Source organism: Salvelinus alpinus, chromosome 14 (genome assembly GCF_045679555.1).
Source record: "Salvelinus alpinus chromosome 14, SLU_Salpinus.1, whole genome shotgun sequence".
NCBI lineage: Eukaryota > Metazoa > Chordata > Actinopteri > Salmoniformes > Salmonidae > Salvelinus > Salvelinus alpinus.
In genome coordinates this window covers 36270140-36297699 of record NC_092099.1, presented here as the reverse complement: position 1 = coordinate 36297699, position 27560 = coordinate 36270140, and the positions used below count along the sequence as shown (strand labels likewise).

General features: G+C 44.5%; 1 protein-coding gene across 4 annotated transcripts in view; it reads left to right on the top strand.

Annotated features, from left to right (window-relative positions):
- itprid2 (ITPR interacting domain containing 2) overlaps positions 1-25145 on the top strand; it is a 52344-nt gene extending 27199 nt beyond the window's left edge. Inside the window, exons 1-18 of one of the 4 annotated variants that reach the window (XM_071341391.1) lie at positions 205-359; positions 883-1154; positions 1431-1473; positions 3444-3493; positions 4149-4202; positions 6823-6865; positions 7022-7120; positions 7405-7613; positions 10550-11211; positions 12113-12173; positions 17557-19640; positions 19849-19923; positions 20100-20227; positions 21404-21548; positions 21821-21886; positions 22164-22607; positions 23249-23368; positions 23494-25145. In XM_071341391.1, coding sequence (XP_071197492.1) covers positions 950-1154; positions 1431-1473; positions 3444-3493; positions 4149-4202; positions 6823-6865; positions 7022-7120; positions 7405-7613; positions 10550-11211; positions 12113-12173; positions 17557-19640; positions 19849-19923; positions 20100-20227; positions 21404-21548; positions 21821-21886; positions 22164-22607; positions 23249-23356 — 4476 coding nt within the window. In that variant the 5' untranslated portion in view covers positions 205-359; positions 883-949 and the 3' untranslated portion in view covers positions 23357-23368; positions 23494-25145. Of the gene's footprint in view, positions 1-204; positions 360-882; positions 1155-1430; positions 1474-3443; positions 3494-4148; positions 4203-6822; positions 6866-7021; positions 7121-7404; positions 7614-10549; positions 11212-12112; positions 12174-17556; positions 19641-19848; positions 19924-20021; positions 20228-21403; positions 21549-21820; positions 21887-22163; positions 22608-23248; positions 23369-23493 lie in introns of those variants that run through there. The other 3 variants (XM_071341390.1, XM_071341389.1, XM_071341392.1) reach the window with 3 other exon arrangements.
- The last annotated feature ends 2415 nt before the right edge of the window (positions 25146-27560 follow it).

The window sequence follows — 27560 nt, the reverse complement described above, 5'->3', positions numbered from 1 at the left end:
AATAGAAGTAACCTAATAATAGCCTCCTTCATTTGTCCATCGGGGTTTGGCTTCTACACTCCAGTGAGAACTCCATCGGTCTATCCATTTATCCCTCCCTTCAGAAAAGAGCTGATCCACAACAGGAAACAACTCGTAATCTTTTAACTAAACAGACATTTCCTGCTCCAGTTGTTGTCAGTTGGACTTCTAGCTCTCATTAGCTCCTCTGTACTCATCCATTCTTACTGCCTGCCCTCTGTCCCATATCTCTGCCTGGCTGGGAAGGCACTACTTTTAAGTGACATTTCAGACTGCTTTGGAAGTATTCTTAGGATTCTTAGGATACTAGTTCTGGAGGGAGGAGGAATCCCCACCAGGTATTATTAGTGCCTCGTTTCATGCGGATTGTTTTGTTGTCTTGCTTCTTGCAGAGGTTATCACATTTATAAATTTGGTGTTCTGCTCTTAATTCATTTAGCCATCGAAGTTATAGAAAGAAACATTGTGTAGTCGTGTTTTTCATTGTTTATATAATAACTTATTTTACTAAGTCAATTTTGTTATTAGATTATTGGACATTTGCTTGTTTCCAGCTCAATGTTACTGTCATTCCATGCTGTGGCTTTTCTGTTAGCATACATGGTTATCATGCAGTTTGATGGTCTATTACAGGCCTTGCCAGGTTTGCAGAGCTTTCCTTCTAGAATGAAATGGTGTGTTCTTGGCGTGACTGTGCCCGTGTGTGTGTGTGTGTGTGTCCCCTCCCAGTGTGGTGTAATGTAACCTAGCATATTTAGAGAGCCGTACTAAACTCTGTAATAAACTAGTCATAAATTACTAAAGAGGAGGCTTGGCTTCCATTTAGTCTCATGACACCCGCCTCCCTCCTCTCTAATGCAGGTGACTTGCCCCTCACTGTAGCAACCCAGCCTGTGGAGAAGAGGACGCGTGGATCCAGGAGAGGACCATGGAGCAGTGTGAGACTTCTGCGAGCCCCAGCAGAGATCACCCATGGAAGGCAGCAACCATGAAGAGGAGGGCCTGGGCCCAGAGCAGAGACTCCTGGCAGGGCCCCTCTGAGAGTCAGGACACCCAGGATCAGGAGGGTTGCAGCGAGGAGACGGTGTCCCCGGAGCCCACTATGGAGACGACGGCCCCGGCCGAGGAGCCAGGTACGTTGGGAAGAGCTACAGAGGGAGCAGCAGACTAATTCTGGTTTGGGTTTTTGACGGCTTGATATATAGCTGCATGGAAGTCATGATTAAACATTAAACCCTACTTTAAGGTTGTATTGCTCTATTAGTAACTAGCTCAAAAAGGAATGAAATCCTCCAACAGCAAACTGTTTATTTAGATGTTTGAATCCAGTTGTTATGGTTATGGACATTGTAGAATAGTTCCAGGCAGTATGATGTTATATAGGAATTGTACATGTTTTCTTCTCTCAGGGCGCTTCCCTAACAAGATTGCAAGCTGGCTCAAGGACTGCAGGTATAGTGATGTTGTGTTATAATGAAACCTCTACATTGACATGTAAATTGACATTAGGGCACACATTGGACAACGTTGTAAAACGTTGTTCAACAGAAAGCGAAAATGTGTGTTTCTTATTGGACCAGTCAGGGTAGCCCCTCTTTGTTTCAATTGGTTTTCTTCAGTTTGATGTCTAATGAACACAGAAGACAGGGCCCTGGTAAAGCCCTTAATAATGACAGAGAAAGAGCAGCATAGCAACCATGTATTGTGTTTCCTTGTATCTGGAAGCTGTTGTGGTCCAGCTCTCTCCTTGTCAGACGTTATATTTGCTTTGTGAAGGCCGTGCGCTTTATGCTGCTATCTATGCCTTTGGGAAGTTTTTCCGTTAGCCCAGGGCCTATGTTATCAGCAACTGGTCTGGTCTTGCTGTACTGCCTCAAGTTGATTCAACAAACATTACCATGGATCTTAGAATCTGTTTGAGTCAAATTCTAGATGGTAAAAAATCCCCCAAAAAACCGATGTGAGCAAGACGGAGTGATGAAGAGAAAGAGCAAACAAAGTCACATGATGTTGATCATGAGCGTTTACACAATGTCAATGTCTCTTTATGAAATGTTCATGTCATATGACTGGCGCTGGTATAGGCCTACAGACAGCTGTTTCATGCTGTTAACATAGATGTTACTAGTGCCGGGGCGATGCCAGCATCGTGATACTCATTAGTATCGTGGCAATTAAACAAAACATTTCTTTAAGAAAACAGACCTAATGTTAGAAACAACATGTTGTCACCGAGTCACATTTATTTATAGATATAGAACACAATATTTTACATACAGCAGGTTTTTAAAGGACCAAATAGTTTGCTCTGCTTCGTGTTTTCATTTTGGCCATGGGAAAAATATTGCGATGCTGGTATTGTCCTAGATGTTACATGAGCAGAAAGCATATCAACTTGACTTGGTCTGACTCAGTCAGTATTGAAGTATAGTTGCATCCGAGTACAGTAGGACATCAGAAAGCCTATAGACCTGATTAGGTCTGGGACAGTGACCATATGAAGTTGTTTGATCTGTTGACCAAGAGGTGAGCTAGGAGCGTCACAGCGCGGTGTTAGGGATGTTGTGCCACGTTGCTATTTTTAGCCCTTAGACTAGAGCCTTGTGTTTGACTTGCTGTTTTTTCTCACAATGCTCAGCCAGACTTGACTTAGTGTACAGGAAGGCCTGGATGAAACTAACAGTGGAGACTGGAGGCTCTGTTACTGTTCTGTGACTGGGAACATGACAGTCACTGTCTAGTACTACTGTATCTGTGGATGTAGGACTACTGTATCTGTGGATGTATAGTATATTGATCATGCGTATATGGTTAGTTGACTAATAATAAGAAACAGTTGTATTGTTTGTATATGTCTCTGTGTTGTAGACACTGGTGTCTCTAACAGTGTGTGTCTCTGTTGTAGACACTGGTGTCTCTAACAGTGTGTGTCTCTGTTGTAGACACTGGTGTCTCTAACAGTGTGTGTCTCTGTTGTAGACACTGGTGTCTAACAGTGTGTGTCTCTGTGTTGTAGACACTGGTCTCTAACAGTGTGTGTCTCTGTGTTGTAGACACTGGTCTCTAACAGTGTGTGTCTCTGTGTTGTAGACACTGGTCTCTAACAGTGTGTGTCTCTGTGTTGTAGACACTGGTCTCTAACAGTGTGTGTCTCTGTGTTGTAGACACTGGTCTCTAACAGTGTGTGTCTCTGTGTTGTAGACACTGGTCTCTAACAGTGTGTGTCTCTGTGTTGTAGACACTGGTGTCTCTAACAGTGTGTGTCTCTGTGTTGTAGACACTGGTCTCTAACAGTGTGTGTCTCTGTGTTGTAGACACTGGTCTCTAACAGTGTGTGTCTCTGTGTTGTAGACACTGGTCTCTAACAGTGTGTGTCTCTGTGTTGTAGACACTGGTCTCTAACAGTGTGTGTCTCTTCACAGGACTCCTCTTGGGGCGTCTCTGGATGAGCAGAGCAGCACTCAGTCCAAGGGTGAATTTCCCTCTTCTCCTACAACACCAGTCATATGCTATACAACTGTAACTCTCCAATGGAAAAAGAGAATGTGTGTTAGTATATCTGTGCAGATGGTGTGTGTGGGTCAAGAGGGTGTTTGTGGAGTATTCTGCAACTCACTTTCTCACCACACCTTGCAGCCCTAGTGAACTTTGGAGTGTTCTGTAACCAGCTGCTTTACACATCCACCCACACACCAGTTACCAGTTGGTAGCTTTCTCAAACTCTGTCGCTCAGGTCATCTTATTGTCCTTCTAAATCGAAGTAAGAAACAGAGCCAGGCACGATGTGAGTGTCCTGAACTGAAAGGAATAACATTTGGATTCCCTGCATTTGCTTTAAAGTCTTCTGGGCAATGTGAACCTACATGTGCAGCTGGTGCTATCTACAGTAGGTAACACTTACCAACCAGCCACGGTAAATATTTCTCCTAACCAAGCGTAAATATTTGTCGTGGTTTGAAGTGTCTGTCTGTAGTAGGCTACTCTGTTTAAAATGCCTTCAGTTAACCATGTCCGTTGTGTTTTACAGGCACGTGCAGACGTTTTTATGTGAATGGTTATTTAGTCTATTGTAGGGTATAAGTGCTGTTTGAGGGCTTAATGAAAGATCTTCTATCACTACTTCACAGGAGTGATGAAGAATGGATGCAGCTTTGAAGACGACTTGTTTCTGGGAGCTGAGGGTGGGTGACGTGTCTCTCTCTGTGTCTCTCTCTGTGTCTCTCTCTGTGTCTCTCTCTGTGTCTCTCTCTGTGTCTCTCTCTGTGTCTCTCTCTGTGTCTCTCTCTGTGTCTCTCTCTGTGTCTCTCTCTGTGTCTCTCTCTGTGTCTCTCTCTGTGTCTCTCTCTGTGTCTCTCTCTGTCACTAGAGCAATATGACCTAGGATCACACTACTGCTACGGCAGTTTTACGATGCTTATGAGCTGTTTTGAGAGAGACTAGACCTGAATCCCAAATGGCACCCTGATCCCTATATATTATAGTGCACTTCTGGCTGGATCCTGGTCAAAAGTAGTGCTCTTAATAGGCAATAGGGTGCCATTTTGAGACACGGCCTAGAAATCTGTGTGTCCTAACAATTTTGAGCTGGAAGCTTCTTGTTGTTGAAGTGATTTGCCTCTTTAGTTTTTACTAAAGCTGCAATAGGACCTTGGGAGTACTCCCTGCTGTTACTGCTCTTCATGAGCGGACGTGCACATGAGGACTCAAGGACACACACCTAGCTTTCCCAGTCAAAAGGAAAGGAGAGCAGAGCAGTGTGTGTGTGTGATCAGATAGCATATCTAGCTCTCATTTCACCCTCTGGGTGACCTGCCTGTTGGTGGAAGAGTAGAGGAGGATAAATAATGAAAGAGTGGATATATCTCAGTTTAAACTGTCTCCTCGGATCTAAATAGGAACATACATGAGCTTTTATGTACTCTGGCCCTGCTATACAGCTATTTTCTACTCCCCCATGATAACTATCTGGTCTGTCCCTCAACACTTCCCTCTTCTCAAGTCACATAGTTGTAGGCTTACCGTGTTTAGAGCAATGTCCTGTTGTGTCACTTGCAGACCTGGGTTCAAATTGTATTTGATATCTTTCATAATTGTAGCGTTTGCTTTAGGCGCCTGGAGTGCCAGATGAGTTTGTGCTTTTGCTACAATTCCATTAGTTCCATTGCGCCAGGCGAGCTCAATCAAGCCAGCTAATGTATTTTGAAATGATTTCAGTAGTAGTATTTGAGCCCAGGTGTGGTCATTTGCACCACGTTGTTCATAGGACGTTTTTTTGTGTTCATCCCTTTGAAGAGAGGATAGTTATACTTGCTAAATAGATTATTTGATTCATACAATCAGACCTGTATTGAATGGCGTCGAGGCTCATAGTTGGTAGAGCAAGCCTAGGACTGTCAAAGCTGTGGATGAATGTCTCATTCTTCCATTGAAACAGCTGTAGTGATGTATGCTCCCTAATTTGCTTCCGTTTGTTGTTCGTCTCTGAGAGATGGGGTCAGTCAGATTTTGTACTTGCCCGCATGGTTGCACTCCACACATTACTAATGTGTTTGTGCAGACCAGAGACGGTGGGAGGGTAGTTAGTGTGTCGTGCTGGGGTTGGCTCCTGTTATGGTCTGCTCTGACCTGCTTAGTCTCAGGTTGTGGCCCAAATGGCACCCTATTCCCTATATAGGGCTCTGGTCAAAAGTAGTGCTCTAAATAGGGAATAGGGTGCCATTTGGGACATACAAATACAGTGAAGCAAAAGAAAGGGACCTAGTCATACTTGAGATCCGTCTTCCATTGTGCCCATGTCATGCTACAAGTCTCAACAGGCACCTGTATGAGGGCCCTTCTTCCTTCTGGCTCCAATCCACTCCATCAGTGAGTAGCAACAACTTACTGTTAACAGGCTAACACGCACAACAATAGTCATTTAATGGAAAAGCATGCTTTGATGATAATCGAGCTCTTTGAGGCTGAAGAACCAGTTAGGCTGATTTGAGTTTGTTCAGTTTCAGGCAACTGACAGACAACGTGTACTCTCCTGTCTCTGTCTTCACCAGACCTGGGCTCAAGTACTATTAGAAATATTTTAAATACTTTGTGTTTGTTCTAGCCTGCCTGGAGTGCCAGATGGGCGGGGTTTACAGTTGTGGGGACGATTCTATTGGTCCATCAAGCCAAGCAAACTCAACCATGCACAGATAAAGTATTTGAAATGATTTAGAATAGTGTTTGAACCCAGCTCTGGTCTCCACACTAAGGCTTCTGGGGATTGCCCACAGTCCTCAGTTTGCATTCTTTATGTCACTAAGACAACCTGGAAGAGGCCTTCCGACTGAGAGCAGGATTTCTCCTGACAGATGAGGCCATACTTCAGGAGCACTTTCTCTCTGTCTCTACTGTACTCAAGCCATAATTATGTTCCTTGCTGTCTCAGAGCTGAGGATTTCGTTATTTTCTGGGGATTCTCATTTTGACTCTGGCCTCTTTCCCTTCTGTCATATGTGGAAGAGACGGCATGTTAGATGTGGTTTCTTGTAAAAAAACAACAACATATTTTTACAAAGGTAGACATTTGTTGTTGCTTTTATATCAATTTTTTTAACAGCGTATAACGTTAGATTTCGACAGATGGACTTTGAAGAGAAATGCCGGAATCAGCAATTACTGTATATAGTCAGTTGACCACGGCACACAGCAGCATACAAAGCTCCTGTATTCAACTCTATCTTCCTCTCTCTCCCTCCTTCCCCCACTCTCTCTTTCCCCTCTTTCCTTCTCCCTCCCCTCTCTTTCTCTTTAACCTCCCTGCAGCCAACCACCTTCAGCCCAACAGTGCCAAAGCAGAGACACCCTGGTAAGTGAGACTGTGAGACCCCCCTTTATGCTATTGGCCACTCCTCACCCACCCCCTCCTCAGTTCTCACCCCCCTCAGTTCAGTCTTCTGCAGTAGTCTTAGTGGCTGTGGTGTGACTCGTGTACTGATCACTGCATGCCCACTCTGCTCTTCAGCTATGGAATGCCTGCGAAGGACAAGAGGAGCCAGTTCCGGCAGAAAGGCAGGAGTATGAACTCAACAGGATCAGGGAAGAGCAGCACCACTGTGTCCAGGTGAGCAGACAAGTAGACAGTCCCTGAGCCAAGAGCTGTGGTTTGGGGATGACAATCCCTGTAACTGGGACATTTCAGGTCAGGTCCCAAGAAAACCCCAAAAGCAGACATAATAGATCAAGTTTAATACAATATTGGGTCTGACGTTAGCCAGAGGTACTCTGTTAAAGCTCAGGTTTTTCATTTGACTTAACCTCACTAGCTGCATCATTTGCTGTAGAGTGCCGTTATATATGCTTTCATACTTGGAGTCCTGTAATACATGGTTTGTGTGTTCTGTCCAGTGTGTCTGAGTTGTTGGACCTCTATGAAGAGGATCCAGAAGAGATCCTATATAACCTGGGGTTTGGCCGGGAGGAGCCGGACATCGCCTCTAAGATCCCCCCGCGCTTCTTCAACGCCTCCTCCGGAGCTAAGGGCATCGACATCAAGGTCTATCTGGGAGCACAGCTGCAACGCATGGAGATGGAGAACCCCAACTATGCCCTGACAAGTACCAGCTTTAACTTGCTTTTTTCTCATACGCTTTGTGCGTCTTTAGCTTTACCTCGCTTTGTGTCTCTTCCTCGCTGTCTGTCTGTTTCTTTAGCTTTACCTCGCTTTGTGTCTCTTCCTCGCTGTCTGTCTGTTTCTTTAGCTTTACCTCGCTTTGTGTCTCTTCCTCGCTGTCTGTCTGTTTCTTTAGCTTTACCTCGCTTTGTGTCTCTTCCTCGCTGTCTGTCTGTTTCTTTAGCTTTACCTCGCTTTGTGTCTCTTCCTCGCTGTCTGTCTGTTTCTTTAGCTTTACCTCGCTTTGTGTCTCTTCCTCGCTGTCTGTCTGTTTCTTTAGCTTTACCTCGCTTTGTGTCTCTTCCTCGCTGTCTGTCTGTTTCTTTAGCTTTCTGTCTCTATTTTCCCTTCCCCTCATTCTTCGAGCTGTGAAAACACTGCTCATATTGCTGTTCACTGCTATAAAATGGTCCAGACAGACAACAATGTACAACCTACGTACATGCAGACAAACGGGTTGTGATGAAGGAATATGGATAGAGTGTCAGCTGGAGTGCGGAGCAGCGGGGTGATGGTACGGTGGGGATGGTGGTAGTGTTTGGGTGGGTTATGGTTGGAATGAATTGTTGGGATGTGGTACTGATGGTATTACATCAATGGATGATATATCAATACTTTGACTCCAAGTATTGATTTGTAATTTAAAAAAAAAATGTATTCTAAGTAGCATTAGCTAGAGCTAGTTGGCAGTACCTGCGCCAGAATATTTCTCCCTGCAGCTTGTTCTTCATTTCTATTTAAATAGTGAGCCAAGATGTTTTCAGCACTTATTTCCATGACTGATCAAAACTCATTTTGTCAATTTCTCAGACATATAGTGAGCAATATGTTTGGAACATCAAATCACCATAAAATCGTAGTATCAAATCGCAATACATATTGAATGGAGAAAAGCAACACATTATATCAGCACCTAAGTATGGTGATAATATGGTATGGTGAGGTCCCTGGTAATTCCCAGCCCTAGTTACATGTAGGGGTAGTCTGGTATCTTTGTAGGTGGTGTAATAATCAATGGCACACCATCAGTCAATGGGTTCCGTTCCCACCAAGCCATTGCATTGTGGGTAGGTTTCTTGTTCTTCTCTTCCTCTTGGCAGATTTAGCTTCTGTCTGCCAAACAAGAGCATGTAGATCTGGGGGCCTGGGCTGGAAGCTGGGATGGTGAGAGTGAGGGCCCATTCCAGTGCAGCTGGGTGAACAGAGCCGCAGCACAAGGAAGCCTTTGTCTTCTATTGGGCAAACAATGTGGTGACCAGAGCGGCAGAGAGAGAGACAGAGTCTACCTCCCAAATGGCACCCTATTCCCTATATAGTGCACTACTTTTGACCAGAGCCCTCCCTATGGGCCCTGGTCAAAAGTGGTGCACTATATAGGGTGCCATTTAGGACACCCCCAAAAAGAGATGGAGTGGAGGACCTGATTCTTCTCTGTACTCTGCTCACATCGGGCCTCACACACATTGGTCCTGGGTCTGTTCACTCTGCCAGAGCACACAGCACTATGCACCGGCCGTTTTACTCTTTATAGACCCATATTAGCATAACTCCTGCTGTCGGAGACCGAGCTGTGTGAGATCTGAGTTGGGGACAAAGCAGCCACTCTGCATCCTGGCTGGCCAGCCAGAGAGGAACAGGAAGGGGACAGAGAGAGAGTGGCCTCAGCCCTGTAACAGCACTCTCTTGTTGTTTTTAAACTGCTGGACCGAGGCCCAGTAAGCGCTGTTGTAGTAGCTCTCGAGTCAGTTTCATCTTCATCTGGTCTAGATTAGATGTTGAAAGGGGGGATGAGTATCTGTCTTTTCAATCCCTTTTGAAGTTTCACCCCTCCGTTAAGTTAATGTGAGGAGTTTTTGTCGTCTACCTATTGAGTTAGTGGGGCTGCTGCAGCGCAACAACAACTGGATGACGGGCTGTTTCTGTTTCAGAACAGTGGACTGACTTGACTTACAGCACACTGAGCACAGGCAGCTCTGCAGGGATTTAGGAGTCACAACTTCCAAGGGTTCTAGGGATCATAGATCAGTGAGCATTCTCAGAAGGTTTAGACTCTGGAATGTAGAATTCTCATGCTGCTGTCTGTCTCAGGGATGTTCCAACATGTACTGCAGTTAGCAGCTCAAAGTCCTGGAACAGCCCTCTTCTCTTCAATGTCATGTTGATTTTTCTTATGTAAGTCCTGTTTTTTCTCCCTGAGAACGTCCCTGGGATTCTGGCTGTGAGCAGCTAAAAGGCATGGTGCTCTCATCATAAATATAAAGGCCTTGTGAAATTTCACTTCCTACTTCTGTTTTCTTCTGTGGTCTTATTCTGTTGAGTCAGCTGTGGTCAGGGATCAGGAAGAGACTGTGTTCTGGGCTCAGAGAGATAATGGCCAGAGGATGTATTTGTTACTTACTTGCAGAAGTATATTAGTCGCTTACATGCATGTGGTGGGGATAGATATCATGGTGAATGGCGTACTTAGTCACTCGCACTGTTGCGTTATCATGTCATTTATGACACACTGTTAATGTGGGGAGGTTTATTCTCTTCGATGTCATTGCGATGATGGTTCAAGGGAGTTATGGTTGCCCTGTGACAGGCTATGCCTATCTGTGCCCACGGGGCTGGTATTAACGTCAGGATGCAGCTTTGTCTTTCATCATCCTCCAAACTAACTACACCCATGATGAGGGCTGAATCTGCTGCTATAAGAGGACATATTCCCAGGCGTTCTGGGGACTAGCTAGCTTGAGCCCTTGGTCAAAAGACTCAGCAGGCCATTGTTTCTATTAGTTTCCTCTCTTTATCAAGTTAATCAAGTCTTATTCTTTCCCCAAAGCTTGTATTTTAATTCTAGTTTCCACTCTTTCTCCACTCCCCCCCCCCCCCCAAAAGGTCGTTTCCGTCAGATCGAGGTCCTGACCACGGTGGCCAACGAGTTCTTCCATCTCTACTCCCAGGTCTCCGGCCAGACTGTCCAGAAGATCTGCAGCCTAGATGGGGAACCACTCACCATCGTCCCTCCTTCTCCTCTGAGGAGGAACAACTTAGCCCTGAATGCAGCCAAGATCCTGAAGAAGACAATCACTAAACACAACCTGCTGGGTGGGTTGGGGGAGGGGGGGGCTGCTACCATCACAGCCCTGTCTACTACAGAGAAACTGGCAGACCATGTGAGTCCAGGTACAGGGGACAGTGCCGTCACAACTGACTCCGACCATAAGGGTGAGCTCAAGCAGAAGGCCTTTAGGAAGAAGGACTCTCCATCTCTGGCCACGGTGACTGAGGAGAGCCACTCTGGAGGCAGCACTGAGGCCACCCTAAGTGTCAATGGAGACCACCCTGGAGTGAACGGAGATGGCCAGGCATTGACCCAGGAGGGTGACCTGAGCCTGTCCAACGAGGCCGACTTGGAGAAAGAGCACCAAGACATTCAACTGAAGGGCCAGCAAACAATCACATCAACCCCAGATAAAGAACCTAACTACAGCCTGCTGCCCAACCCTCACATCGCCCACCTCCGCACACAGACCAAGGACTCCTTTGAGATGGAAGAGGTAGGGCTATACTCACACACACACAAGGTTTGAAGCAGGGTTCAATTCTTGGCTTAGTTGTACTGTTCTCCTGCCTTTCCAGTTCAGTATGAGTTTTGACTGCACACAGAAGGTTGGGGAGAGGGGTTCAATTCTAGACTTAGCATTACTGTCCTCCCAGTTTGAGATGGAGGTAGAAACGTCTGCACAAACACAGAGTTGAGGAGAGGGGTTCAATTCTTGGCTGAGCTTAGTTATACTGCCCTCTCAGTTCAATGCAACGTTTGTTTTGTTTGGGGTTGCTTACGGGTTCAGAAGGGGGTTCAATTTTGATCGTAGGACTGCCCTCAGTTCAATACAGTTGTATTTTCTTATCTTTCATCGCTTGATTGTGTTTCCCACAATCCTCATTTTAGCTGTCCTAGCAGATATTGTGAGGAAAGCGAAGGACACGAACTCCAGCTTATAAATAAGTTAGAATTGTAAGAGAGAGCATATGGACGACCCTGGAGGCTGTTATTGTGGCTCAATCTGCAGTTTTCCCCTCTCCAGATCTTACAGAACAGTGTTGTTATAGTTCCGGTAACTGGAGGGGGTGTATGTATCAGAAGTGTGTCTGCGTAGAAATGGCCTGGGGGGGGGGAAGCATAGCTCTCAAGTTTAAAATATGACTTGGTTAATATCACTGCGACCTGATGTTATTCATCCGAATAATAATAGTGTAGTTTTTTTTTGTCTTTGTTTTACCACACCATAGATGTAAATGTCTCTGTGTCTGTCTCTGTGTCTCTGTGTCTGTCTCTGTGTCTGTCTCTGTGTCGCTCTGTGTGTCTGTCTGTCGCTCTGTGTGTCTGTCTGTCGCTCTGTGTGTCTGTCTGTCTCGCTCTGTGTGTCTGTCTGTCTCGCTCTGTGTGTCTTTCAGGTCCAGAGTAATGAGGATGAGGCTTTACCTGGGACACACAGCACCTCTAGAGCTGGTAGTGGTGAGTCTGGCCTGCATATTATATACCTTATAACACAGTATAGAGGCTCATACATGCTTATAACAAGTCATAAAGCATTATACCTTTTTAGATGAATGTAAAGTGTTACTGAACTTTCCATAGTGGATGTCCACTAATATGAATAATCACGTTATGACATAAAAACAATATGTTCTCTGCTTCATCAGTAGACTTAGTTAACTGGTCATAATCACTCATCTCTCAAATATATTCAATAACATTTTGTGTCTTATGGCAGGTAATTAAATACCTCAGGTCATTTTCTAGCTTCAGTATACTCTGATGAAATGTTCCATAGTGGCCTTTTAGACAAAACAATACTTATACGTAAAATACTTGTACAAAAGATACTTGTACAAAAAAAGACACAGGTCTTTCCTGTCTAGTTCTGTTCACCGATAATGAATTGTAGCATAAGTTTTAGATTAGTGAAGTCAGGGAAGAAGAGGGTAGATATTTAGGGATGCATCTTCATTATGCTGATTGAATTACGTTTAATTTAGCTTTTATTTCTAAGAACATTGGTACTTAGAACACATGGCCCCATGACAATCCATTACAAGTGGGTGACCCATCTAAAACAGAGGGCCATTTGTAGATAAAACCTTGTATAACCACTAAGCATGTTTCTTTTCCGACTGACCATGATAATCTATTACACCGTAGAGCCTCAGGGGTGTGCTCTTTAGGGAATCACTATACTCCAGACCACAATGTTTACAAATAGAGTTTTCATCTATATTTTTCGTAGCTGTCTATTTACCACCACAAACCGATGCTGGCACTAAGACTGCACTCAACGAGCTGTATGCCATAAGCGAACAAGAAGATGCTCATTCAGAGGCAGGGCTCTTAGTGGCCAGGGACTTTAATGCAGGGATACTTAAATCCGTCTCTACCCGCATTTTACATGTGCAACCAGACCACCTTTACTCCTCACACACGCATACAAAGTTATCCCTCGTCGTCCATTTTGCAAATCTGACCATAACTCTATTCTCCTGATTTCCTGCTTACAAGCAAAAACTAAAGCAGGAAGTACCAGTGACTCGCTCAATATGGAAGTGGTCAGATGACGCAGATGCTACGCTACAGGACTGTTTTGTTAGCACTGACTGGAATATGTTCCGGGATTCACCCGGTGGCATTGAGGAGTATACCACATCAGTCATTGGCTTCATCAATAAGTGCATCGATAATGTCGTCCCCACAGTGACCGTACGTACATACCCCAACCAGAAGCCATGGATTACAGGCAACATCTGCACTGAGTTAACTTCTTATGGCTGCATCCCGCTACCGGGATCGATATGACAGCTGCCAGATAAAGTGTAGGGCGCCAAATTCAAAAAACAGAAATCTCATAATTAAAATTCCTCAAACATACATGCGTCTTATATAATTTTAAAGGTATTCTTGTTGTTAATCCCACCAAAGTGTCCGATTTCAAATATGCTTTTCAGCGAAAGCACTACAAACGATTATGTTAGGTCACCATCAAACCACAATAAGCACAGCCATTTTTCCAGCGAAAGATAGCGGTCAGAAAAAGCAGAAATAGAGAGAAAATTAATCACTAACCTTTGATTATCTTCATCAGATGACACTCATAGGACTTCATGTTACACAATACATGCATGTTTTGTTTGATAAAGTTCATATCTATAACAAAAAATCTTGAGTTTACATTGGCGCGTTACATTCACTAGTTCCAAAAACATCCAGTGATAGTGCATAGCCACATCGTTTCAACAGAAATACTCATCATAAATGTAGATGATAATACAAGTTATACACATGGAATTATATATATATATATATATATATATATATATACACCTCTCCTTAATGCAACCGCTGTGTCAGATTTCAAAAAAACTTTACGGAAAAAGCAAATCATGCAATAATCTGAGACGGAGCTCAGAACAATAGCCAAATTAGCCGCCATGTTGGACTCAACAGAAACCAGAAAATACATGATAAATGTTTCCTTACCTTTGATGAACTTCATCAGAATGCAGTCCTAGGAATCCCAGGTCCACAATAAATGCTTGATTTGTTCGATATTGTCCGTTATTTATGTCCAATTAGCTACTTTGGTTCGCGCCTTCGGTAAACAATTCCAAAGTCAGAAAGCGCCTCCACTATAACGTGACGAAATGTCCAAAAGTTCCGTAACAGTCAGTAGAAACATGTCAAACGATGTACTGAATCAATCTTTAGAATGTTGTTAACATACATCTTGAATAACGTTCCCACCGGAGAATTAGATTGACTTCAGAAGAGCGATGGAACGGACGTCCTACTTATGTGAAGGCGCATGGTGAATGCGTGATCAGCTCGTGGAAGTGATTACTCATTCCTGTCTCCTTCGGCCCCCCCTTCACATTAGAGTCATCAGACAAGGTTCTGTTGACTGTTGACATCTAGTGGAAGCCGTAGGAAGTGAAAACTCATCTATATCTCGCTGAAATTTCAATTGAGAGCTTTGTTGAAAATCTGACACATCAGAAACAATTCAAACAGGAAGTGGAACTTCTCAGGTTTTTGCCTGCCATATGTGTTCTGTTATACTCACAGACATAATTCAAATAGTTTTAGAAACTTCAGAGTGTTTTCTGTCCAATATGAATAATAATATGCATATACTAGCAACTGGGACTAAGGAGCAGGCCGTTTAATATGGGCACCTCTGTGCATCTTTCATCCAAGCTACTCAATACTGCCCATGCAGCCATAAGAAGTTAAAGGGTAGAGCTGCCACTTTCAAGGAGCGGGACTCTAACCTGGACACTTATAAGAAATCCCGCTATTGCACTCCACACTGCCCTTTCCCACCTGGACAAAAGGAACACCTATGTGAGAATGCTGTTCATTGACTGCAGCTCAGCATTCAACACCATAGTGCCATCAAAGCTCATCACTAAACTAAGGACCTTGGGACTGAATACCTCCCTCTGCAACTGGATCCTGGACTTCCTGATGGGCTGCCCCCAGGTGGTGAGGGTAGGAAACAAATCTGCCACGCTGATCCTCAACACGGGGGCTCCTCAGGCGTGCGTGCTAGTCCCCTCCTATGCTCCCTGTTCACCCATGACTGCGTGGCCAAGCACGACTCCAACACCATCATTAAAGTTTGCAGACGACACAACGGTGGTAGGCCTGATCACCGACAACGATGAGACAGCCTATAGGGAGGAGGTCAGAGAACTGGCAGTGTGCTGCCAGGACAACAACCTCTTCCTCAACGTGATCTAGACAAAGAAGATGATAGTGGACTACAGGAAAAGGAGGGCTGAGCACGCCCCCATTCTCATCGACAGGGCTGTAGTGGAGCAGGTTGAGAGCTTCAACTTCCTTGGTGTCCACATCACCAATAAACTATCATGGTCTAAACACACTAAGACAATCATGAAGAGGGCAGGACAACGCCTATTCCCCCTCAGGAGATTGAAAAGATTTGGCATGGGTCCCCAGATCCTCAAAGGTTTTACAGCTGCACCATCGAGAGCATCCTGACAGGTTGCATCACCGCCTGGTATGGCAACTGCTCGGCCACCGACTGCAAGGCGCTACATAGGGTAGTGTGTACTGCACAGTACATCGCTGGGGCCAAATTCCTGCCATCCAGGACCTCTATACCAGGCGGTGTCAGAGGAAGGCCCTAACAATTACCAAAGATTCCAGCCACCGTTGTTATAGACTGTTGTCTCTGCTACTACACGGCAAGTGGTACCGGAGCGCCAAGTCTAGGTCAAAAAGGCTTCTTAACAGCTTCTACCCCCAAGCCATAAGACTGCTGATCAGTTGGCTACACGGACTATTTGCGTTGACCCCCCCCCCCCCAAACCCTTTTTTTACGCTGCTGCTACTTGCTGTTTATTACCTATGCTTAGTCACTTTACCCCAACCTTCATGTAAATATTACCTCAGCTAAACTATACCGCCGCACATTGACTCGGTACCGCCGGTACCCCCTGTATATAGCCTCGTTGTTATTTTGTTTTTCTTTTATTGTTAATTTTTTACTTTAACTCTTAACTATTTTCTTAACTGCATCGTTGTTTAAGGTCTTATAAGTAAGCATTTCACTGTAAGGTCTACACCTGTTGTATTCGGTGCATGTGACATATAATTTGATTTGGAGCTGATCAAGTCTACTCTCTGGTGTATAATACAACTTTTATAGAGGGATTACAAGTGTATTCTCACTGTGTTGCAAATATACTGATGGAACACATGTTTGACTCTACACTGTGAAATGTTAAATTATTTGTTTTGTTTAAACCCAGATTGATGGTCCTTCTTACACTCTGACATCTTCCTTTAATTTCTCTGCGCTACGGATCCCTTTAGCGGGATAATTTTCCTAAACAACCGCTGAATTGCAGGGCGCAAAATATTACAAAAAATATTTATAATCATGCAATCACAAGTGAAATATACCAAAACACAGCTTAGCTTGTTGTTAATCCACCTATTGTGTCAGATTTTGAAAATATGCTTTGCAGCGAAAGCAATCCAAGCTTTTGTGAGTGTATCAATCAATGCTAGAACAGCTAGCCCCAAATTAGCATGGTCAGAAAAGCAATAAAATTAATCGCTTACCTTTGATAATCTTCGGATGTTTGCACGAGACTCCCAGTTACACAATAAATGTTATTTTTGTTCGATAAATATTACTTTTATAACAAAAAAACGCCTTTTGGGTTGTGCGTTATGTTCAGAAAACCAAAGCCTCGTTCCGTTCGACGAAAATTCCAAAAAGTATCCGTAATGTTCGTAGAAACATGTCAAATGTTTTTTATAATCAATCCTCAGGTTGTTTTTAACAAACATAATCGATAATATTTCAACCGGACCGTAACCTATTCAATAAAAGAAAGAAAATGGAGAGCTACCCCTCTGCGCGCAGGAACTAATCAAAGGACACCTGACTACTTTTGAAAAATCTCACTCATTTTTCAAAATAAAAGCCTAAAACTATGTCTAAAGCCTGGTCACAGCCTGAGGAAGCCATTGGAAAAGGAATATGGTTGATACCCCTTTAAATGGAAGAAAGACGGGCAAGGAAACACAGATTAAAATAAATTAAAAAAAAATCACTTCCGGGTTAGATTTCCTCAGGTTTTCGCCTGCAGAATCAGTTTTGTTATAAACAGACAATATTTTGACAGTTTTGGAAACTTTGGAGTGTTTTCTATCCTAATCTGTAAATTATATGCATATTCTACGATCTGGACCTGAGAAATAGTCCGTTTACCTTGGGAACGTTATTTTTTTTTAAAGAATAATAATCTGACCCCTAGCGTCAAGAGGTTAACTCTCTCACTTTCTCTCTCCCTCCCTTTGTCCGTTACAGAGCAACTACTAAGAACAGCCAGCCAGCAGTCAGACAGTAGTGGCTTTGCAGAGGACCCTTCTACTGACGGCTCAGCTAACTATCTAAAGGTACAGGAGAGCTCTGACAGCTGTGACAGTGAGACCACAGTGACGTCTCACGCTGGGGAGGGGACCACTCCTCTAGCCCTGGAACACCCTGCCTTTGGGAGGCTGCAGGGGGAGGAGGGGGAGGAGGAGGTGCAGATTCTCTCTGTCCCACAGAAACACCTTGTGGCAGACGGAAGGAGGAGCTGGAGCCCTAATGGGGAGGAGGAGCAACAGGAGGTGCCACAGTACACCACCCATCAGTTACCTAAACAAGGAGACAGAGGGGTGGCCCAAGACTCAGAGCAGGACCAGAAGCATAACACTGCTGAGGAAGCTGCTTCTGTTCATGCCTCTGACACTCCTCAGTTAACTCCTGAGACTTACCGTACTGCTGAGCCTCACGTGGAGGCTGATCCTGGTTCTACAGAAGACCATGGCTCCGTCCCGGCCCCACACTGCAGCTCTTCTGGTGCCCCAGCCAGGGAGGGTGTGCCTGACAGGGTGGAGATGGAAGCCAGAACTCCCAGCCCTAGCGCCAGTTTCCCTAGCCTAGGTGCCTCAGCCAGGGTCCAAGGGGCCCTTCACAGGGCCCAGCAGAGGGCCTCGTCCTCAGGACTCCAGGTACACCGGATGGAGGGGAAGTTGACAGCCAGGGATCTGTTCAGGAGAAGAGCCCCCCTGACGAGGTCCCGATCCCTGCCTACCTCCCTCCTCACCCCCTCCCGTGTGGTCTCCTCTGTCAGGATCCAGTTTGGCCAGGGTACAGTCAGGCACTGCACCCAGCCAGCCTTCTCCTACCAATACACCCCAGAAGAGGAGGAGGAGGTGGGGTCCATCGTGGAAGAGGAGGAGGTTGTGGAGGATGAGTGTCAGAGGAGAGACAGCTGCCGCTCTACCTTGATTATCAACAGAGGGACCGAGCTATCACATGGCCCCGGGCTACAAAGAGATGGTGAACTGAGAGGCCTTCAGGACAGGGTGCCCCCTTACCCCCTGGCCATCCCCCGCCACCTGACCCGCTCAACCGTCTCACTGCACAGCCACCCTCCTGAGTGGGGAGAGAGGCCTCTGGGGGAGCACCACCGTGCCTGGAGCACCTGTAGCGTACCTAACCTCACCCAACGTAACCTGGCCCACTTCAATAACCCTAACCTCACCCAACGTAACCTGGCCCACTTCAATAACCCTAACCTCACCCAACGTAACCTGGCCCACTTCAATAACCCTAACCTCACCCAACATAACCTGGCCCACTTCAATAACCCTAACCTCACCCAACATAACCTGGCCCACTTCAATAACCCTAACCTCACCCAACACATCAACCCTAACTCCAACCTAACACAGCACTACCTAGCCCAACACAATCAACCTAACCTTACTCAACACAACCTTGCTCAGCACAACACCCCTAACCCAGCCCAGTACAACCCCACTCTGCCCCATGGCAGTGTCCCCAACTTGTTCCAGTATCAGCCCTCCACCCACCACCACCACACCCTCCATAGCCTCCCTACCCATCCATATGGTAGTGTACCTAACCTTCCCCAGCACGCAGCTCCCACCTTACCCCATCATGTGGCCCCTAACTGTCCTCCTTATAGTGCTCCTTACACTAACAACATGGGTAACCTTCTTCCACACAACTTCCCCTGTTCCCTGTACAGCTCCTCCTGTAACACCCCACCTCTTAGTGCCCCCTTCAGTTCAACTTACCATAACTACAACGGTAACCCCTATAGTGGGTCCTACAACGAGCTAAACAGCAACAATCCTTATACTGCCCATAGCTCTTACTCTAACCCTTCATACACACCTTCCAACCTGCCTCATCTCTCTACTGCCCCCTATGGAGGACCATACAGTACTCCATACTTGGGCCACCACCCTCTGATCCCCTACCCCCATGACCCTATGGCTACAACCTCCCGTCTTCCCCCAGCCCTGTCTACCACTGAGATGCAACTGAGAAGGGTCCTTCACGACATCAGAGGAACTGTGCAGAACTTGGCTCAGGTGAGACAAAACAACCACAAACTACATAGGTGTTATACATAGGTGTTGCAAGGCTCTTTGCCGTTTTAACAACTTGTTTCTGACGTGAGCACTATAATGATTAATCATATGCGGTTTCACTTTCCATCCCACCCATAATGCAAACAGACGTTTGCAACACAGTTTATCATTGACTAAGTGTTTTATCTATGGTTTCTCTGCCCTCAAGAATTCATCAGAACGCGGAGCAGACACTCCCTCCGACATGTTCAACCCTCAGAGACCTGCCCAGCCACTGTATGAGGTATAAACTCAGCTGAACTGCCAATCTTAAACAAATGAAATGAATGATTATCAATCCTTTCCTCAAACCTCCCTGTGGGTGTGTCTCATGTGGGTTAGGATAAAGGAGAATCTCTGCCTCTCTGACAACAGACAGTCATCTTCTTCCTCTTCTACATCCCCTCCTCCTCCCTTCAGACTTCTCTCCAGGAGCTGCAGGCTAAGAGGAGGAGTCTGAATGTGTTCCGGACTCAGATGATGGATCTGGAACTGTCCCTGATTAAACAACAGGCGTTAGTCTACCAGCACCTCAGTCACGACGAGAGGTAGGCTAGAGGCCCTCACCCTGGCTAGCGCACGGATGTTGGCATACTCTGTGATAGCCAGGCAGGCAGACAGTGTTAACAGTGGTCTCTCTGTTTGTGGTTGCCAAGCGGGCAGACGGTGTTAAAACCTCTTGGCGCACGGATCCCTTTAGCGGGATAATTGTCATCAACAACCGCTGAATTGCAGAGCGCCAAATTCAAAAGAATTGCAAAAAATATTGATATTCATGAAATCACAAGTGCAATATAGCAAAACACAGTTTAGCTTGTTGTTAATCCACCTGTCGTGTCAGATTTTGAAAATATGCTTTATTTTCAGCGAAAGCAATCCAAGCGTTTGTGAGTTTATCGATCACTAGACAAAACATTACGAACACCTAGCAGCAATGTAGATTGGTCAGAAAAGCAATAAAATGAATCGCTTACCTTTGATGATCTTCAGATGTTTGCACTCACGAGACTCCCAGTTACACAAATGTTCCTTTTGTTCGATAAATATGATTTTTATACCCAAAAACCTCCATTTGGTTTGCGTGTTATGTTCAGTAATGCACAGGCTCGTGCCGGTCTTGAAGGGCAGACACAAATTCCAAATGGTATCCGTAAAATTAGTAGAAACATGTCAAATGTTTTTATAATCAATCCTCAGGTTGTTTTTAACATAAATAATCGATAATATTTCAACCGGAGGGTAAAGTAATTCAATACAAGACAGAAATAAAATGTCGAACTACCACTTTCGCGCGCAAGAACTAATCAAGGACACTGACGCGATTTGATAAATCTCGCTCATTTTTCCAGAATAAAAGCTTGAAACTGTCTAAAGACTGTTCACAACCTGTGGAAGCCATTGGACAAGGAATATGGTTGATATTCCTTTAAATGGTGGATAGGCAGGCAATGGACAGGGATTTTTCAAAATAAGAGGCACTTCCGGGTTGGATTTCCTCAGGTTTTTGCCTGCAAAATCAGTTCTGTTATACTCACAGACAATATTTTGACAGTTTTGGAAACTTTTGTGTTTTCTATCCTAATCTGTCAAATATATGCATATTCTAGCATCTGGGCCTGAGAAATAGGCCGTTTACATTGGGAACGATATTTTTCCAAACATTAAAATTCTGCCTCCTAGCGTCAAGAAGTTAACAGTGCTATCTGTCTGTTTGTGGTTGCCAGGCAGGAGGCGGAGCAGCTGCAGGGTCTACGGTCTGAAGTGAGACAGGAGCTGCAGGAACTAGAGCTTCAGCTGGAGGAGCGGCTGCTGACCCTGAACGAGCAGCTCCGCTCTGCCAGCCAGCACAGTCTCTACCGCCACAGCATGGTCAGTACCTGGAACTACATCTGGAAACACAGGCACACACACACACAGGCGGATACCATCTTTCTGTCTCTTTTCTCAACTTTTCTCCTCCTTGTCATGACTGTTTCCGCTTGGCACCAGTACTGTGAGTTCCTCTGTGTTCTTCTCATTTGACATCAGGCTACATGTACGTCACTACTCTTGTGTTTGTTGTTTAGCCACCCATCATATCATCACCTACCCCTCTTCTCCTGTATTGTAACATTAGTGTTGTTGATATCTCTCTCCTGTAGGGTATGAAGAGAGGTCACAGCATGGACAGCCTGTCTAACAGTTCTGCTCTGAGAGCTATGGAGCCGGTGAGTACCTGCATTGACTCTAGACTGTTCTTTTCTAGGTCATTCCTCTAGACTGTTCCTCCTGTTAATGGTGTGTGCTCTATTCATAGAAATATAAGGAAAAATGAATGTTTTTACTTCCTTCCTAGTATTGGTACCGTCAATGGCTGCCGGTCAACCCATCAGCGCATTGACTTGAAAAGGAATGTCTGTACTAGTCAATCTAATTTTATGGATCTACTGTTGTCACACTTCTTCCCTCACTGTGTGACATGTATGGTGTGGTTTCTCCCTCCAGATGTCGGACCTGCTGAGGGAGCAGCTGTACCTGCAGACAGAGCTGGGCTACGAGGGCAGGGCAGAGGGCGGAGCTAGCATGGCCCCCACCCCCAGCTCAGGCCTCTCTTCCAGGTCAGCCAGTCCAACGAGGTCCTCTGGACGTCACCCTGGCCCATCCCACACCCCGGAGCTGTCCCTCCCAGGTCCCCAGAAGATTGGGATGTACCGGGCTTCCGTCTCCCTCACCCCGGCACCCCCTCCACGGCCTGGTGCTGCCACATGGGTATCCCAGTGCTCAGACCAGGCACTGCCAGTGCAAGGTCCTGAAGACGGAGAGGAGGAGGTGGTTGGAGGAGGTAGAGCAGCTGTAGACCCTCACCTACTGGAGGAGAGGGGCAAAGAGAGAGGAGGACTAGGAGGAGGAAGAGCAGACAACCCTCATCTACAGGAGCTCATCAAGGAGGTTTGTGAGACCGAAAGTTATCTTAGTTTCTGAATAGTAGAGAACATTAAGAAGTTTCCTTACCTGAACTGCCCAAATTGGCCTTGCCCTACAGTATTTGTTGAATAGGGAATGCCAATGTTGCTCAAATGTCCAGGACATGTTTTATTATGTCCTTGGCCGATATGGATAGAAACTTTTTTCTGCTGACCGACGAGGTGATTACATAGCTATTGACTGGCAGTTCTGCTCATGAAAAATAATTTACTGGTCTGATTTTAAGAGCTTGGCAGGGGACAAATGGAGCACATTTTAAAGGTCCAAAAGGAAACTTGGAACTTTTGAATCCTGTTGGCTATGTCTTAGCCATGTGGCCTGATGTAACTGTCTGGCGGTGTCCCAGTACTTCTGAGGGATGAGATGTTCTTTCTCTGTTCTCTGACACCTCTCAGTACAGGATGTTCCTGGTATTCAGTTAGGTGAAACTTTCAGAACATTGCAGATAGAAATGTAATAAATAACAATGTTCCATTATGTTTGTTAAGATATCAAACCTACAGGAAATTGACTTTTCCCTAGTGTCCTTAATTGTATTTTGAGTGAACATAGTACTTGTGTGTTTGAACATTGTTCCATCTCTGTACCTTCTCTCTCCACTTTAGATTAAAGAGAGTCTAGCTGATGAGATCCGACAGGAGATAGTCAATGAGCTCCTAGCTGCCGTGTCTCCACGACGATCACCTGTGTCGACCAGAGAATATCCGCTGTGAACATGACGACAGGTCCAATATCATTAATTCATTAGTTGTATAAATCGATTCTTCGAGCCGGATCGACCTGTTCCAAGTCAACCTATACCCCTTGGCAGGTGCTTCTATTTCTAAAAGAATGTTGTTTTCCCTTGCAGTTGAACACTGATGAGGCCTGGTGTAGTCTACCCAACCTGAACACTGGTGAATCCATGCACTGAACAGCCCAACAACCCCTTAACACTGTTTCAACTATTTCCAGAGATAATGGCAGATACGTTAACACTGTGTTTCTACCATATGAATAGAATTATATTTCTATGGTTTCTACTTCAGAGAGTGTGACGGTGGCTGGTGCCTTAACACCCGTATGCCTGGTGACCTGGGAGACACAAATGATGCTATATATTTGCTTTTATAGTGAACTCTCTTCTTCTGTCTTAACGGTCCAATTTCAAACACAGAATGTTACTTAGTGTGTTTATTTTGCTAAAGACTAACTATGTTGTAAAAAATAAAAATAAAATTAACCCAAAATGATATCATTTTGACATGCAAAAATGTGTTTAAGGTTAATTCTAGGATTTTTTTTCCAATTCCACCCTGGCTGTGTGTGATGTTATGTTATGTTAGGCCTATGCCATGATTCTGACAGTGTGTATGGGTTGTATTTAAGCACGTAGATGTGGGTCAGAGTGCATGTCTTGTCCTGAAGGTGAAAGATGACCACGGTTGAGGAGACTTAAGGCCTGGTTGATGATAATGGTTGTATGGGAGTTTAGTGTCTGCTGTAAATGACCATGCCCTCTTCTAATGCAACCTCTATGAGGAATGAACCAGACCTGGGTTCAAATACTATTTGAAATCTTTGAAGTACTTTGAGCATTTGCTCTTGCCTGCCGGGAGTGTCAGATACTGTTTTGGGACTTATATATTAGTGAATTAATCCAGGCATGCTCAGATAGTCTTTGCACCCAGGTCTAGAACTAACTGTGCAATACATTTCACTGTCTCTGAACTTGAAAAGATCAATAGTAGAAACTGTTTTTGAAACGCACCACTTGAAGACAAGTGTATGCATTATATTAATTCCACACTTTTGTCCTGGGTCGTGTTCATTAGGGTAACAATGGAAAACGTTTTAAAGCATTTTTCAACGAAATGAAAGTTTCTTATTGGACTAATAAGTCCAGTTAGTCTCGCCCTGTTTCAGTCCATTTTCCTCCGTTTGGTGGTTAATGAATCCGACCCAGATGTATGCGTTTTTGTTAGAAAACTGTCTCACGTGAAAAACAAACAAAAAAACGTTCACATTCCTAACTGTATTTCTTATCTTAAACAAATGTTAAAACCACTAAATGTATTTGTCCTGATATATTTTCTTTAAAGGAATGAGGAAAGAGATACTGTAAAAGAGAGACTGCTGTCTTGAACTGGAGAGTAGAATGAACCGTCTATCTCATCTGATAGACTCTGGTAGAACTATCAATAAAGCCTATTGTTCCCGCTCATACTTATGGACAGAATCATTGTGTATTTATGAGTATATTATATTTCAAATGTGAGGATTATAATGTTGTATTTTCCTGCTGGATTTGTAATTATAAGATGAAACAGACATTTATTTTACCACAGATGTTTAATTATATTGTATTCCAAAATGATTTATTGTTACTAACTGATTTATTTCAATATGTGGCTACTTCCTACTAATGGAGAGCTTCTTTTTAACCGGATTTTGTTTATCTTTATCTCGGGATGCATGAGGGATTGTCTCTATAGCAAATAATAAAGATGTATTTATTTTCAATAGATTTGGTGTGGTTTTATTTGTGGTATATTTTTGCTTTTAAATGGCTTTTCAGCAGATTGCATCTGGGATTGGGATTCTAAAAGGTAATTTGAAAGCATGGGACGTCTCCAAATATACAATGTATAGAGCCAAATATATAAAGCAGCTGTTTCAGTTAGGTTACAGTAATGCTGAGTTGATAGCATTGTTTTCATAGTGTGCTCCTCTGTTCAGCGTCCATCTCAAATGTTTGTTTATGACTAAAAATAAAACCACTTTAATTTGATATCGGAGAAATCCAATGTAGCCTGTGATCACCATGGTAACCTGGCTCTGTACAAGATGGCATATTGTAGGGCTCTCAGGTGTGTTGTGGGTAAAAAGGGGATTTGATACAGGGGACCAGGCTATTGTACTAGTGGTTCTTGAATGGAGGAGAATGAACCGCTGATAGAGGTGGTCATTGGAAGTTTACACACACATTCCATTAAGGGATTCAATGATGTTTTTCAATAGATGGTACAGGTACATCAAAACCCCTCTCTTCCCACGCTCTATTTTATTTCATTGATATTTTTCAAGAAGGACCGTGATGGAGTGCTGCATCAGATGACCTGGTCTCTACAATCACCCGACCTCAACCCAATTGTGATGGGTTTGGGATGAGTTGGACTGCAGAGTGAAGGGAAAGCAGCCAACAAGTTCTCAGCCTATGTAGGAACTCCTTCAAAACTGTTGAAAAAGTATTCCAGGTGAAGCTGGTTGAGAGAATGTCAAGAGTGAAAAGCTGTCAAGGCAAAGGCTGGCTACTTAGAAGAATCTATATTTTGATTTGTTTATCACTTTTTGGGTTACAACATGATTCCATATGTGTTATTTCATAGTTTTGATGTCTTCCCTATTATTCAGCAATGTACAAAATATATATATATATATATATATATATATATTAAAAAGAGTAGGTGTGTCCAAACTTTTGACTGGTACTGTATGTTGATATTTTTTGGTGCTTAATGCATACCTGTAGATTATCTGTACTTATGGTCAAGCTCAGACTAACATGCAACTGATAACACCTTCCCCCAATTGCTGAACTGCAGTGGCACCCAGAGTCGCCTGTCTGGCCTGCTCCATACCTCCAGCCCCTGCCTTTAATTCTCCAGAGGTAGTAGGTGTTTAGTGGCTCAGAATGACCTCAGAGCATAAATGGGCACTATTGACAGCAGTGCAAAAACATACTGTCCCAACATGTGGGCACTGAGGTTTGCATCCCAAATGGCTCCCTATGACCAGGGCTCTGGTGAAAGTAGTGCACTACATAGGGAAAAGGGTGCCATTTGTGACAGCCACGGACTTTGGTCCAGTGTGGGCCTGTTTGTGTGTCGCTGTCTGACTTGGCGAGGTGTAAATAACAGGTCTGTGTTGCTGAGGTTATTAATTTTCTCCAGAGCTTTCCTTTATATGGTTTTACTGTGGAAAGCACTTTGACTCCTGGAAAACTAGAGGACTTGGTGTGAACATTACATCAGTGTACTGTGTTTTGTGTCATCTCTTTCCAGCTTGGATCCTCTGCCATTCCTAGACAGATGCCAGACAGAGAAATGGCTCATTTACGGCTCATCTATCAAATTCCTCATTGAGGACTGACGGCATGTCAGTATGTTGTTGTGGTTTTGCCACCTTACTGAAATGGAAAAAGTGTTGATCAGCCCTTGCAGACTACTACACCACCCCCCAAATATTTGATTTATTATGTATTTATTTATCTTTGTACATTTGATTTATATCAGGCTAGAGGAATATTGGAATCCAAGGCAAACAATACATAACATTCTCTTGGATTGTGAGTCTTGCTGTGCTAAGAGAGAACTGCTGAGTTCAGACCACACTAAGCAGTCTGAATGTACAGGCATGACTTTTGAGTGTTGTCTTGTGTTACTCAAGGGTTTTGCTCAATATAAAACTATGAAACATGACAGGTTTGGGCATACATCACAGAATGTTAGCATTTTTCAGTCCCCTCCCCTGGGGAGAGAGAGGGGGGTGAAGAGGCCAGTGACTTCCTGAACTTGGGTTATCAATAATTAACCTTGCACCAGCCTTGTTCCTCCGGGGGCTTATATTGCACTTCTGAGCTGCGGTGTCATTATACAGAGAGAGAGCACTCGACCCAGCTGGGGGAAGGGAGACTGCTGAGGTAGTGAACTGGACACTAGAGGAGTATGTGAGGTTGTGGAGTGCATCTCTCTCTCCTTTTCTCCCTCCCTCTCTCTCTCCTTTTCTCCCTCCCTCTCTCTCTCCTTTTCTCCCTCCCTCTCTCTCTCCTTTTCTCCCTCCCTCTCTCTCTCCTTTTCTCCCTCCCTCTCTCTCCTTTCCTCCCTCCCTCCCTCTCTCTCTCTCCTTTTCTCCCTCCCTCTCTCTCTCCTTTTCTCC